The sequence below is a fragment of the Maylandia zebra genome, linkage group LG9, assembly GCF_041146795.1.
Source record: "Maylandia zebra isolate NMK-2024a linkage group LG9, Mzebra_GT3a, whole genome shotgun sequence".
NCBI lineage: Eukaryota > Metazoa > Chordata > Actinopteri > Cichliformes > Cichlidae > Maylandia > Maylandia zebra.
In genome coordinates this window covers 25,475,210-25,490,705 of record NC_135175.1, presented here as the reverse complement: position 1 = coordinate 25,490,705, position 15,496 = coordinate 25,475,210, and the positions used below count along the sequence as shown (strand labels likewise).

Genomic DNA, 15,496 nt, shown 5'->3' with positions numbered 1-15,496 from the left:
GAGGTTTAGCCCTGAAAGCATTACATTCTACTTATTTTATTATCCTTGCTTAACGTGTGGCATGGTTGTATTACCGTGCTGCCCTCCACATTGCTCTCTTCTCGGCTTCCAGGGCTCGTTTCTCTGCAGGGGACAGGTCCTTGTCAGGTGCCACGGCCAGCTCGGGGCTCTGCATACGAAGTCTCTCTTGGTGTCTGCGCTCTGCTTTGGCTGTTCGGATGGGAGCTGCTGACTCCCCGGGGTAGGCTGGGACGAGACTGATGGGATAGATGGGTGCAGTTAGTTTGGTTTCTAGGCTTTGAACTCTGAACCCACTCAGTCATCAGAGGGAGAAATTGAAAATTCTGCAGCTTAAACTGACCACCGCACTGGGAGGATGATGCGAGGAGTGTGATCAGTGGCTAACAGCAGGTAAACATGTTGTCCTGTGTGTTGTAATTACCCAGTCATTGAGTTGGGCCTCTGCTCCAGCCTGAAGCTGTCCTCCAATGAATTCCTCTGAGAGTCTCCCTTGCCATCTACTGAAGAAGGCCTTCATGCAAAACGAACAATTAGTCTTCAGTGTGCGGAAGAAAGTGTAAAGAAAAATAGATTCGTCTAACACAGCTTCTCACCCTGAGCTGTAGTTTGGCGGTGTGGAGCAGTGCTGCGATGGGGTGGACACCGGCTCCACTTTGTACTCCACTCCATCCAGCAACACCTTTCCGGTGGCCTTCATCTGTGCCACCTGCTTGGCCAGGTCCTCCTCATCCTCATCCTCGTCGTCATCATCCAGTAAGTACTCCCGCGCTCGCTGCTCAAACTTCCTCTCTGGTAACAGATTATCATGTAAACACACTCCACTGATTTGAACACATTCCTTAGCTGCATGTGGCTAAGAAGGACACTCAGGAAACAAACCTTCTTCCTCCCTCATCTTCTTGAGGTCATCCTCCCCGACGAGGGAGACTCGAGGCTTGGGTTTTTCTGGCGTCTGTTGCTTCACGTCGATCTCAAAGTACTTCTGTCTATCCCTGAAAGAGCGCTGCTCTGGGCTGTGCTTACCACCAAATACTGGGCTCTGTGGCATCAAAATCAGGACAAAATGAACAAAATTAGAAGCGATAAATGCTGAAATTAGAGCGCTTGCATTTTTCCCTACTGAAAAAGCAATTATATTATAATAACATTCGTATAGTGCTGCAGATTGAATGCTGAAGTCTGCACGAGTCAGCATTGTTGCACATCAGGTTCCTTCGTCTCTAAATCTATAAAGGTTTTTGGTTAGATGCTTGAAATAAGATGTCTGGTTAACGTCACAGTTCCACAGATTTTATTCTAAAATATACAACACCCCAGTAAATATCCCACAGAGAAGTGGCTAAATGAGACGACAAGAACTTTTAAAGTTATTACAATGAACACAGGAGGTTAGTGATTGTGGTGAAATTCAGGTCATGCAGCTGTGGTTTAGTTCTCTTCCACCCCGTGTTGGCACTTTAAGTTGTTGCAATTGCATTTATGCTTCAAAATCATAACAGTGGTGTCAACTTGTGGAAAATTATCCCGCTGAATAGGGCTGTTCGATATAACGATATATATCGGATGACGATATAAAAACATCTATCGTTTCATTTTGCGCTATCGTTTGTTTGGTGGTGTCGCAAAATAAACTTTTTACGGCAATATTTTTTCATCGTTTTGATGGTCACTGTAGTGGCTATATTCATTTCGTAAAGTTCTCTCTTTCTCTTATATTTAATATAACCACACTACGGACAGACAAGCGCCTGTTTTTATGCGTTGTCGTTAGCAACAACGACGGTAACAGCATCGCGTGTCCGCTTGTTTATGTTCCACATAAACCTTTCACAATAAAGCTCAAGATCCCGTTGAGGCTTTTCAAAATAAACTAAATCACGTGAAAGAGCAGATTATTTACGGATGAGAATTTTAAAAAAGCCGCCAGGTGCTAAAAATTAGACCTTAGACTCAAACGTTAGAACAGGCTTTTCCCCGCAGCACGCCGTGTAATAAATACTCACAAAGAAAACGGCGGCCGTTACAACTTATGTCAAAAAAAATGTATAGTTTCATGCATCGGTTAAAACACTCGACTCCAGCTACATGACGCGCAGCTGGAAACACTTCCCGCAAGTCGAGCTGCCCAAGATTCACAGAATTTACAGAAAATGTTAAATTTTTGTGATTTATATCGTTATCAGACGACAGAATTCTTATATCGGGATATGAGATTTTGGTCATATCGCACAGCCCTACTGCTGAACAGAACAAATGTTAGAGTTCGTTTTCTGTGATAACGCAAAAGCACAAGGAAAACAAAACAAACAAAAAAAAAAAAAACTCTGGTGTCTGGGAAGATGTTAAATGCAGGATCATCTACACATAGAAAGTCCTCGCAGCACTAATTCCGACTAATTAAAGCTGCAGAGACATTCGCAAGAAGGTCAAAAGATGTCGTTAAAGATGCAAGAAAAGCATCTCAGACCAAGGAGGACGAAAAAAGAACAGCCATAAAATATTACCCAGCACCATTAAGCTGCATCACATCAAATAACTGACGCTCCCAATTCCTGACAGAAGTAGCATAGTTGTCTCCAACCTGTAGGAGCACAGACCCCACCACCGGTCAAGCCAAGCACATGAGCACAGGGATGCTCTAGCTGTGTTGGAGGCGGTGGGTACCTGCAGGTCCATGGAAGGCGTGGAGCGGCGCGGCACTGCTGCAAAGCTCATATACTCACGACGGTCTGATAAGAGGGGTTGCCGAGGGGAGACCTTGCCGGTCAGACCCTCGCCAGCTCCCTCCCGACCATCGGTGTCATCAAACACCTCGTTGTTCAAATCAGGCTGAAAAGGCCACACAGGTCATCACCAGATGATCAGTGCAGCACGCTTTGAGCAGATGTGCAAAGCTACAGCTTCAATACTCACATCTTAAACACCATATTGACCCAAATATAATGAAACTGTAGAGGGGGACTTTTAGAAACTAAATGTCTAGAAACAACTGCTGTCTTTATTTTCTGGTCAACGTGGTACAGCAGACACCTGTGATATGTTTACTCACCTCTGGAGAAGGTTGCTTTGGTTGGAAGTTGTTCCTTGTGCCATAAAGGTCCTGTTGGTAGTGCAAGAAATGAGTGTTAGCAACATGAAGGACACAAAAATGACTCAGGACTGAAATGACTACAGAGGACAGGCAGACCGATTAACAGATACACAGGACGTACAGGAGTCAGCACACCCCCCTGCAATATCACGTCAAATGATTGAAAAGTGTAACTACATTGCTAATAAGATGAACAATGAAAAACAAACACAGTAGAGTGTGATCGCTGAGACAGAACTCAGCACACCTGGGATTTTTAAGGAAGTGAAAACCTTGTTGTCCACTTTGATCACAAGGTGATGCCACAGGTTGCCTCCCACTAGGCCCTGGTGGGAGGCAACTTGTCTCCAGAACAATTGCTATAGTCACAAAGTCTGGTGAAGGTTTGCAAATAACTGTCAGCCGATTTCTAAATACAGACAGAAACTACAGAAAATGTTTTATAAAAATCCCACGATCATGTACATTTGTACATTTAACAGTTCAACTGAGTACTGAACAGCAGCCTTATAACTGCGTTCAATGTGTGCTCTTTTGTTGACATTTAGTGTTTGCATGTTAGGTTAATTATGCTACATAGTTTCAAGAAGACCAAGTTTGGGTGACCTTCATCCCATGAGGCACTTTATGAAGCACCCTGCTGGGTAATAAACCATCTCTATGTACAATTCATCACTAATGTTACAATATATATTTATATTAATTTAGTTTGCAAACCACAACTGGCAAAAACTATTCAGTTAATTTCAATTTAATTTATATAGCATCACATCACAACAATAGTTGCCTCAAGGTGTTAAAGACCCTCCAATAATACAAAGAAAACAGACAAAACCCCAACAATCATATGACCTATAAGGCGCTGATAGACCACCTATGAGCAAGCGGAGAAATTTCCAGCACAACCAGGCTCAGGGAGGCAATCAGTCAGGGATGAAAAACTACTTTGCTAAAGGACAGAGACAATGCACTTTTTAATCATTTGACATTTAAGCGATATTGCACAGGGGTGTAATATATTTTTAAATAAATGTGACTGAATATTGGTACACGAGCCACACATGAACGGATGGATGGATCGAGAGTCAACACCAATATGACAGATGATGGCAACGAAGGCATTCCACACGTCACAGCACGTCACAGGCCCCCCCCAACAAGGCGCAGGCTTCACTTAGCGCAGCCTGCTCCAGTCAGGAGGATGCGGCACGAGACCAACCAGGCAGCACAGCATGCTTGTGTTGTTGTAGTGACCCGGTTGAGTCCGGACAGCACGGCCTACCTGCGGCGGCTCCAGCACTGCCAGTGAGCGAGGCACGGCGGCAAACGCCTTGTATGCCTGCTTGACATTCATGGGAAACTCGTCGGGCGAGGAGGGGGAGGGGGCGCGAGGCTGCAGCGTGGGGAGGGGGTCACGGAGGGAGGGTGGGAGAGGTCGATATGGTAAAGGAGGCGGGGGGGAGGACAGACAGACGGAGACATGGACGAGAGGACAGACTATGAAAAAAACCAGCAACGTTGAAGAAGACTGTGGAGGAGAACAGGTGAAGAGCATGGCAGCTGGTTTCATGTGAGAGAGGAGGGAGTATGCCAAAAAAGACAGACAGTAGGGCTTGGAGAGTTCAAAGCAATGGAAGATTTCTCCCGTCAATGAGCAACTTTATAAAACAATCAGGAAGACGTGAGATGAAATCATAGGTTCATCAGTATTTTCTGATCCACTTGAGCTACTTGCCGATAGAATGAAATGAGCGAGGCGGTTAACTTTTAGGAGTTATCCTGGGTCGAGTCTTCAGGTAGAGCTCAAATAATTACAACCTCAAGATGTGCCCGAGGCTGAACACACTCAGCCCCCCTGTGCACTCAAACACTTCAGATTTGGTTTTAACTTCTTTGGAACCTCATTTGTGTGCCATAATTACCTGTAACTGCTGCACTTTTTTAGTATTATTACTATCATTATTTTTTAGGCTGTATAGTCACAGCATGTGGCACGGACGCCAACAGCAGAGAGAGAGAGAACAGCCCTACGTGGTGGTGAGGGGTCTTACAGAGGTCTGGGAGTTGAAGGGGGAGGGGCCATGCTGAAAGGGGTTGGGGCTGTGGCCGTCTGGTGTGGCGGGCGAGTTGCTGGGCCGAACACGCCCCACTGGCTGGATGGCACCTGGTCGCGTCTGGAAGGAAAACAAATATTGATAGTAAAATATAAGTGAACTGTTGCTTGAGTTGATGAAGTTTAATTAGAATGAATGAAAAGTGGGTGGAGTTGATGAGTGAAATACATCTGAGCATGTCTGCAGATTTTATAGAACATAATTAACATCAAGCTCCGCCTCCTCCAGAGCTACTTCAGGCATGGCAATTCTGAGCACCTAAAGAGACTTTAAGGGTCTGTTTAGCACTTTAGCATGCATTACTATACTGGCTAGACTGTATGTATGAAATATATATGTTTAGATTTTAGACTTTATTTAACTGTTCCTGGGAAATAATTCCATCACTTTAGCACCCACCTGTATAGTAACCAGTAGGCTATCAAATACAAGACCATAAATAGCTTCATATATGTGGTTAAACGGACACAAACTGGACTCTACTCTTATACTGCAAAATACATCATCCTAAAACAGCTATTTCTGAGCTCTGGAGACACTCACTGATGATGAGGGGTTGTCCTTGACAGTGGGAGTGGAGGTGTAATGAATATTTGCCTGCAACGAAAATTAAAACAAAGCCATGACAATGACACAGAAATGCATGGATCAGCAGCACAGTGAATAAAATCACTAAATGTAAACTTAAGGGGCTTTTTTAGGATGATGCCAGGCCACATAAAGACACTCTTCAGAAAACTCGAAGCTACCAGAGTTTACCTTGAGCTAATATGATCACCAAATGTGGGACAGCGGTCGTAATATGCAACGCAGATTGATAAAGCTCAAGGGGGGAACAAAAACGATCACCCAGTGAGAAGATATTAAGCCATAGCTGGTCAGTAGATCTATTTCTCCAGTCTGCATGAGGCAAACCATGAGTAATCAGCTGGCTGCGGAGAAGCAGTCACATGCTTTTCAGACCACTCAGCTAGTTATGTTTTACTGTCAGAGAGCTCAGAGCAGCGTGAGCTAAAAAAGAAATCCAGGCCAGCGCTGAAAGGGCCGCATGCCCCACTTACGAAGCGGGTCTCCCTGCCTGCACACAGGGAGCTGTTGGAGGAGTGGTGGCTGGGCTAAGGGTGGGAGGAGAGGTCAAAGTGTCAAATACCTCCTCTAAAGAGCTACAAGTGACTCATGGAAAAGGGATAAAAAAATAAATAAATTTAAAAAATTGGTATGAGAGCAGGCGATAAATAATAGAAGAGCTGGGTTTAAGAGCCGCTTACCGGTTGGATAGTAGGAGAGTAAGGGGCTTCCCTGATTGGGCTTTCCGTCCTGGTGAAATCAGAGGAAGGCGCCTGGAAAAACAAAAAGTAAGGACACAAATTTAACAGCCGCTCAGTTTCACTGAAAACACAGAGCAGAAAACAAAACAAAAACAAAAAACTGTTTAGTCCAGCTGTGAATTTACGCCTCCCTAAACATGCGCTTTTCTGTGCCGTGCTCCTTCGTGACCCTCCTCCTCCTCACAGCTGTCGGCTCAGACATTCCAGTCGATCCTCATCACAGACTCACAAATACCTCACGAGGTGCCACAAGCTCTGTGCTCACAGTAAAAACATGCAACTGTTCAGCTGGTTATTATTAAAACAGGATTAATATGAATGAATTGGCCAAAGAGCGTCCTAGAGAGAAAAAAAATTCTTTCACATGAATCATCCAACTGAGAGTATTTATCTCAGAGTGCAGCTTTCTGTTAACACACCATGCTGCCTCCACACCACACTCAGGCGGGCGTCTCTCTTGCCTTGCTGAACAGCCAGGGCTGCAGCTGCCCCTGTCTGCCGTAGCCCACCGGAGGCCCCGACAGGATCTGCTCTCCAGGAGGAAGACCTTTTCCTCTGCGATTAGCCACCAAGAAAGGGTTCTCGCTGAAGCAAATCGACTGAGAGTCCACCAGGCACTCCTCTTCTTCAGGTGCAAGGGATGAATTAAGAGGTGTCGTGGAGCCAGTACTCTGGGGGGTGGAGGTCCCATCAGGGGAGAAATGGGATCCTTGAAGATAGCTGGGGTCTGAGTTCAGACTGGAGCTGGACTCAGGGTCCAAGTGGCTGAGGGACTTAGAGGGTTCATCTAAACCAAAGCCTAGGGGCTTTAAAGGAGCTGTGTACTGGGCCTGCACGGGGGCCTCCATAGGATCAGTCAGAGTGACAGAAAACTGCACAGCAGCAGAGGAAAGAGGGGGACAGACAGACAGTAAACCAGTGACAGGAACTCCAGAATACAGAGAAGAAAGGAAGCTGCTCTCAGTTAGATTAAACGACAAAACAAGTTGATTACCACCTCAATTCCCTCCTCACAGGTTTGGCTGTTCTCACTAAAGTTACTGCAGAGACCAAGGGGCACCAATTTCAACAGCAGAAAACTAAATTTGTAACTCTAAAACTTTAACTGTATGTGATCTCAGGTACACTCACTGAACACCCCCCCCCCCCAGGCTAACTGGTTTTTGCAGGTACTGGAAGTGCAATGATCTTCTCTTCATCTTTAATTTCCCTCCAATAGAAGTGCCAACTTAACAGCTCCATAAAAAACATTAGTGGCCTGTTTGTAGGACTTCAACTATTATTTTCAAAATATTACAGATTAATCTCCCAGTTACAGGTACACCAGATGGGTCATGACTGGTTTATAAACAATAATAAAAATGCCAGTTTTTTAAATTTTAAATGCGTAACTTTTGATAGGATTAAACTTACAGGATAAGATGCACTTATATTGATCAATTCTAACCCTTAAAGCCGCCAATCAAATAGATTTTTCTATTAAATATTTGCTATTAAACCCTAAAAGGACTTTGGATTAGGGCTTAGTCATTTAAGCCCTGCTTTTGATCCTGAACTCATTGTTAGTTAGAAAGAACTGGATGAAGATGCTGTTTATGGTGAATGACCCAACGGGCCAGTCGTTAGAAGATTAAACTGAATGAAAACACAAAGAAACACATAATTTTCTGCTTGTGTAATGAGATATATATTATATTCATTGTGCTTAAATAGAAGGTTGCATGAATGACTCATTTGTCATCAAAATATTTTAACATTATGACCACAAAAAAAATTAATAAAGATACTAAAACTCGCTTTTTAGGGTCAGCTTGAAACTAATTAAGTACAATCAATACAATATGTGGACACTGAATACGTACATTCATGTAGTATCTGATACATTCTCTAAAACGTGAGATGAGCTCGACAGAGAAGCGTCTTGGTGCTAAAAAAAAAGAGTCCCTCGCCTCACTAAATCTTTCCCGAAGCCTTTAAGATACGTTTCCCAGCGGCCATCATTCAAGACTCGCCGCAGCCCACACTCCTAGCATGTGCTTTAAATAAACATTATCAGACCAGTGAGACATTCGGGCTCCAGCACACCTTCAGCTCCTCCTGTACTTAACAGTGACGACTACTGCTCGTGTCACAGCTGAGAGAATACGCAGCTTTTAAACCAACGTTCACTCTGAAACTGAATCTCGGCCATGTTCTGTTTCACATACTTAAGACCTTAAAATCGTAAAAAATCTTCTGGTCAGTTCAGACAAACTGCAGTGGAATTTATCCCACATGGCCTTGACATGTCTGGTGATAATCGAAATAGCCACACTAAGAATACAGCGAGCATTGTGAAGCAGCAAGGCAGCTCTGTACTGTCAGAGTCGGCGCTGCGATGAGGATCAGCGAGGTGGAATGTGAACGAGTGCCCTTTTGGCACTGACACCGACTGCGAGGGACAGCTGGGGCCCGGCTGTGACAGAGCAAAGTCAGGCTGCTCGTTTGCCGGCATGCCAACGCGCTGAGCTGTCTGGGAAGTCCAAAGCAACCTGGGAACTGAAGCGTTTAAACACTTCAGTCACGGCTTTAAGTGAATGCCATGAATCAGTAACAGAAAGCAGAGTCTGAAGTGCCAGAACAAAATTTATGGAAAATGTTTTCTGTGTAAAATTAAATGATAGCTCCATTAATCAGGATTTGGGATGTCCTTAAAAACCAAATACATATTTACCAATAAAAAGTTTTACTAACAGAAAGTATCAGATTATCTTAAATGACATCTGAATGGGTCTAACACATTTTTAGTCAGGAATTTCTGGAGTACAACACTACTAGTTTTCCCTACTCTAAAAATTTGGATCGGTTAGGGCCGTTAATAGGATACGTTAGGCAACATCACAAAAAATTGATGTCAAATATAAACGTCAAAATTCAACCTTTGTAAACCTGAGTTAAAAATCGGGATGAACTTCTTGGAAAATTCTAGGAATTTGGTTAAACCACCCTTTTTATTTTTATTTTAGAAAGGTTTTATTATGAAGGAACAGTAGAGAGAGGTTGATTTAAACACCAACAAATGGGAAATACAACCCTGTCTTCACACTCAGTTCCAATAAAACAAGGCCCTCTATACATTTATCTATTGGCAGTTTAGCAGGTTGCTCTCAGGTCTGAATCTCAACTTCTTATAAATCACATCTTGTATCACTAATATTTAAGCAGCACCTGTTCTTTTGTTGAAACATTTTTACAACAAAGCGGTGCTATGAAGCACACCCACTTGTGTTTCACCATCAAAATCAGGGCTTATGAGATGCTAACCCCTTCAATTTAAAATATTGGTCCACTATGAGTGTAACTAACCAACAAGCTGTTCTTACAGTACAGTCTGAACAGGACCACGTGTGCAGAGCAGCTCTAGCACACAGAGCAGGAACAGCTGCAGACAATATGTAGGTTAAGTTCTACTCTCACAGGTTACTGAGAAAAAGCCTGTACTGCTGCTAATTTACAACTTTCACACATAGCTGCATTATTAATGCAAATTATTTAACATTTGCTGTTTAAAAAATGTTTTTAAACAACCATATTACAGACAAAATTGGATTAAAATAAGACTGACGAGAGAACAGACAGGACAGAAAGACTCAGAAAAAACAGAAAACAGAGTCGCTTTAAATCTTTAAACTTCCTCCAGTTAAACTCGTTATACTCACTGTAGGACGGTAAAAGCACAGAGCTCTATGTTCACTCAAACGTATTCCCCTTAAGACTGGGAACTCAAACTGAAACACTTGTCTTTTCCTCTTAGGCGACACCCCCCGTCCGCCAGCATCCCACCCACCCGGGAGACTCCATCCAATTCAGAACCAGATGCTGGTTTAAAATATCACAGATAGGCCAGTTGATAGTGGACAGCTGTCCCCTTTCCAGTATCTCACCAGCTCCCCCTCTCGCACTTGCAGAATACAAAGACTGACTTCGGGCTTTGCCTTCTTCCATTCCCAAAATCTTCTGCACTTTTTTCTTTTAGTCTTTCGTTTGTGATTCTTCCCGGATTACTTTAGTCTTCCCGTAAGACTCTTCATTTACTTCTGCTCTTGTTGTGTGTTGTGCAGTCAAGGTTTAGTCTTCAGCAATGTTGACTTGCGGTGAAGATCATGGAGGTGTTAAGTTCTCATAGAGGTCCAGCTGACTGACGCTGGGTCTATTCTGAGCTTTTAAAGAGACTTCCTGCATGGGCCGCTCCCAAAATGCTGACTCAAGAAGGCTTTCTTTTTACAAACTCTGAAAAGTAAAAATCAGACAAACATGAAGTAAAACTCACCCTGCTGACCTTCTGCAGACTCGTGGTGGGCAGCGCAGCTAGCGTTTTGTAGTCGAGCTTTAGCGGTCCAGTGCCAATGCTCTGATGGGAAATAAACAGACCCAGAGGTAAGACGGTCTGCACTGAAGTTTAGTTTACAAAGAGCAGGTGGTCACATAACAAATACAAGAAATCAAGCGAAAGATCAATACTGGCACTTTCTGTATGTCTCACTGTGAGTGATTTTCCTACTCTATAGTCTTAAAAGTTTTCCAGCTGTGCATGACAATTTAAACACATGTAATTGATGTCTAATATCAAAGGAAACCTCAGGGTTGTTGCATAATCTATCATTATATGTAGACTAGACGATCAAATATGTTCAGCTGAAATAGCAGCTGTAAAAGTTTTATAAAGCTTAAATAAGCCTTCAAATCTGTGGATTGGGTTATTGTTTGATCAGTACGTGAAATAGCACAGCTCCACAAATAATGTTAACAGCTATAATATCCTTCTGCGGAAAAAGGTAGCAACCCTCATCCTAGCATCAGCCTTTTAGAGCTGAAACAGCTTCGTATAGGAGTTTTATTTCCATTAAATTTGCTTTTTTTATAGCAATACTTTTTTTTTTCCTTTCATAACACTACATCTCTTCTTTCTGAGACATTTCGTGTTGGATTTCCAGTGTGATTAAAGTCATTTACCTTACCTAGAGTTCAATTTAATGAGTGGGCAACGGCTGCTCAGTCCCTCATACCAAAAAGTGCTTCACAGTCAGTATTTGACCTCACTCACAGTAGATTTTCCTTAAAGTGAAACGCTTTAGTTTAAATGTTTAGAGATCTTTTTTTAAAGCGCTTTTTTAAAGATGCTGAAGAGCAAAGAGAAATCCAGAACTCAGATGAGGTTTAATAAGCCTAATTCCAGGGTTTTTAAATCACCTGCACTGATCTGGAACTCCTGACTCTAAATGTATAAATGTGAACGTTTCATAAATCTAAGGGTGGTTTTTCCATGAGATTGAGTTGTTTTTAAGGATTTAAATTTTTTAAAAATTGAAACTAAAAGTCAAAAAGAAGACTGGGAATTTCCTCTTTTTTCCTTTAGGAGCTGCTTCAATTATGATTTAAGTGTTTGTACCCTTTGTTTGGTTACATTTGCAGGTGGACACTTATCAGGGCACCTCCAGCACAACTATTCCAATTTAAAGTGGGTCCCTTAAAAAAAGAAAATGTATAAAAGTTTAAGACACATTTATTTAGCATTTGTGTCTAAACTGCAGACAGGAAGTTCACCCGAGGACCTGCTGATGAGGAGTATCTCACCTCAGTCTCCTCTTCTAGCAGGCGAGTTGCCTCCTCACGCTCCAAGCGCATTCGCTCCTTCACCAAGAGAGGAAGGGGAGGAAGAGGAGAAGTACAGAGGGGAAGACACACAGTCACACACAGCCACACAGTAATGCGATGAGGGTTGAAATAAAGAGGAAGACGAGGAAAGTAGTGTTAGAGAGAAGAGAAACAACAGTGAGGAAAGTGGTATGGAGATGGAATGATTGGATGATTTTGGATCATACATAACGCACCAAAGGTAGAGGATAGGTGAAAAAAAGAAACAGAAGGGAAAGAAAGGATAGAACCCACACACATTAAAAAGTATTCTATTCATCGGCTATAGGAGCAGAAAAAGCATGCAAGGTGGGACATTGCAGGAACAGTTCTGTCAAACATGATGCCCACACAGGGTGCAGAGGGGAAGCTTCATTCACCCGGTAACAGGCAAACGTGAGGATGTGACTCTAACTCCACCCTGCAGACCCAGTATAATTTCTTTTCAGCTATACTGCCACAGAAAAACTGAGTTTTCTTGCATTGATTCATCTTCATCAATCTGCTCTCTACCTTTCCCAAAACAAATGATTTTCAATTTCACTTACCACTTTCTCCATCTCTTCTCGCTCCCACTGTGATGTCTCTCTCACCATCTCAGACTCCTGACGAAGACCAACATTTAACCTTACAATGCTAAAAGCTACTGTTCATCATGTAAAGCTCAGCAGAGGCAATTCAGTTTCTGTAAATAAGCCCTGGCAAACGTGGTTACGGCTAAACGTGTGCAGAGAAACAGCAGAAACATGGCATTCAATAAACCAGCAGACCCTGCATTCCTTTAGAACGGGCAGCCTCCCAAAAACTAATCTGGACAAAATAAACAACTGGGCTGGCGCATTCTGGCCGCTCCGATAGAAAGATGGGTACGTGCGGCGTGCATGCCCAGAATGAGTAAATCTGTACAACTCCACTTGCTAACACCAAACTGCTGTGGAAGCACTGTGCTGGTGTGGCAGAATTGCTGAATAAAACATCCGATTCACAGGTTGCGCTGAATGGCAGCGGCTTTGGTTAGTACACCAGCTTTGCACTGCACTTATGTGGATCTGCTGGATCTTTAAGGAGCCTCAAAAGTGCATTCTGCATGTTAAAATCAACACCATCAGTACCTGACCTTAAGTACATCAGTGATAGCAATGTAATGAAAAAATGAAGCTCATGCACAAGTGAAAAAATCTGCAGCTTCTCAAGCAGCAAAATGAACTTCAAATCATAGACCATATATTAAAGAATGAAGCCACTGTGTTGCCACCAGATGGTTAGTGAATCCTGCTGTGAAGGCGCAGGATGTTTGGAAGCTGGAGTTAAAGAGTGAGTCGAAACTGAGGGACACTGCATGGTTATAACGTAGCAATGCATCTGAAGCATGTCCTGCTTCATTATCCTAATTTATGATTCTATTGGAAGCATAATTTGGTAGGTGCGCATTATGCGCCATTGCCTGTTTATTCATCACGGAGTATTTGGAGACAAGTGTGTGTCTTCTATGCAAACTAGAGGCAACCACACCAATCTGGTAGTGACTAAAACAATAACAACAAGGTTAAAGGTTTTGTTCAATGCCCTCTTTGAAATCGATTTCACATGGCATAAGCCAGTAACCTCGCTCAGATCTACCAACTCTAGATCTGAGCGACTGTGGTCTTAGCAGATAACACTCTGCCCTCTCATCCATATAAGTTCACTTTTAGATTCACCAGCTAAACCGCTAAACTTTGAGCGTAAGGAGTGCAAAAATCAATGTTGTAGTGGCCATCTTTTATATATAGTTTATGTATAGAAGTTAAAATGTACACTTGTAGTAAAAACACACCTTCTGTATTATTTCCATCTCCTCTGGGCTCAGGTCTCGGTCTATAGAAGAGATGCTCTCCATACTGTTCTTTCGCACAATACCGGTTGCAAATGGGTTGGCAATGATACCCGGAGATGCCTGAAAACCAACACAGAGTACAGTTTAAACCTTTGAAAATGGAGATGTTTTTAACTGAAAGCTATAGTTCTACTTAAACACTCAAGCCAGGTACATGATAAAAGGGAATATACATTAGCTGATATAAAGACAGAACGATCAGAGGTTTGGTAAGTTCCTGCTGTACATAATAAACTGTACATATCCAAATCTGACTGTTCATGCCATCTCACCTCCACTGCAGCCACTTTGCCAGGGTCAAAGCCATCACAAACCAGCATGACCAGAGAGTCCCCGACAGCACGGAGCACTCGCACCGCCTCCGTGTGCGTCATCCCCAGCAGGCTGTGGTTGTTCACCTCAAGAATTCGCATGCCAACCTGCAGTCGCCCGTCCCTTGCCGCTGCGCCGGTCGAACTTACCTGCAGAAAACAGTCAAAAATGTGAGCATGTTCACATTTCTCATGTTGATAATAACCTCAATTAAAGCTGAGTCGTGCCAAGATGTGTTGCTTTGGATTGCTAAAGAACCTTTGAGATGAAGATGCCCTCATCTGTGGGGTCGAAAGGATTTCCAGCATGACCCTTGGCCCCTCCGCGAATGCTGATACCAAGTTTCTCTCCAGGCTGCTTCTGGATCATGATTTCCTGCATTCCCGGCGGTGAAGGGTCCCGCCGTACCAACATACGGATCTCCTGCTTGTTGGCCAGCAAGGCCCGCACAGCTTCCTGGTGTGTGGCATGTCGCAGGTCAATGCTGTTCACCTCTAATATCCGGTCGCCAACACGGAGCCCACATTGACTTGCCAACCCATGAGGAATCACCTGAAGAAATGAGGTGAAGTCACGGAGTCATGCAACAGGAGATGTCAGTCACTTTCAGGAGATGAAAGTGTAAGAATACACCTGTTTTACAGTAATACCTTTGAGATGAACACCCCAGGTTCATTGATACCAAAAGGGTGGCTGGCATGGTCGCTGCCTCCTACAATACTCAGGCCTAGAGGGCCTCCAGACTTCACCAGGGTAACTTCCTGTTAGGATTAGGTTAGATTGGCTTTACCAGAAGATTTGAAAAATAATTTAAAGCCTGAATGTAAAGACGACGACTCAAACATCACAAGTCAAATCTACATCTGTTATAGTCTAATAAATATCAAAAACAACTTTCTATTTAACAACACCATTAGTGCTTTATTGACAGCTACTAACTACTCAAGCCTTCATACCATACACCATCTTCTCTGGAACTGGACAGCAATAAGGATAAGGCGAGGCCACATAAACAAGCATTAACACTGAGTGCTTCAATGACGTTTCTACAGCAATGGCTACTAAAACGACTAAACAAAAA

At 43.2% G+C, this 15,496-nt stretch overlaps 1 protein-coding gene across 19 annotated transcripts in view; it reads right to left on the bottom strand.

Annotated features, from left to right (window-relative positions):
* The window catches only part of scrib (scribble planar cell polarity protein), a 79,752-nt gene that overhangs the window by 10,103 nt on the left and 54,153 nt on the right, over nucleotides 1–15,496 (bottom strand). For 9 of the 19 annotated variants that reach the window (XM_076888227.1, XM_076888234.1, XM_076888229.1 and 6 more), the window contains 18 exons: nucleotides 15,066–15,176; nucleotides 14,674–14,967; nucleotides 14,376–14,564; nucleotides 14,044–14,163; nucleotides 12,776–12,832; nucleotides 12,168–12,224; nucleotides 10,864–10,944; nucleotides 6,495–6,566; nucleotides 6,288–6,341; nucleotides 5,770–5,823; nucleotides 5,164–5,286; nucleotides 4,395–4,505; nucleotides 3,071–3,121; nucleotides 2,686–2,850; nucleotides 901–1,060; nucleotides 615–810; nucleotides 443–532; nucleotides 75–257 (listed from right to left, as the gene is read on the bottom strand). In XM_076888227.1, the coding sequence (XP_076744342.1) occupies nucleotides 75–257; nucleotides 443–532; nucleotides 615–810; nucleotides 901–1,060; nucleotides 2,686–2,850; nucleotides 3,071–3,121; nucleotides 4,395–4,505; nucleotides 5,164–5,286; nucleotides 5,770–5,823; nucleotides 6,288–6,341; nucleotides 6,495–6,566; nucleotides 10,864–10,944; nucleotides 12,168–12,224; nucleotides 12,776–12,832; nucleotides 14,044–14,163; nucleotides 14,376–14,564; nucleotides 14,674–14,967; nucleotides 15,066–15,176 (2,168 nt within the window). The other 10 variants (XM_076888228.1, XM_076888235.1, XM_076888240.1 and 7 more) reach the window with 10 other exon arrangements.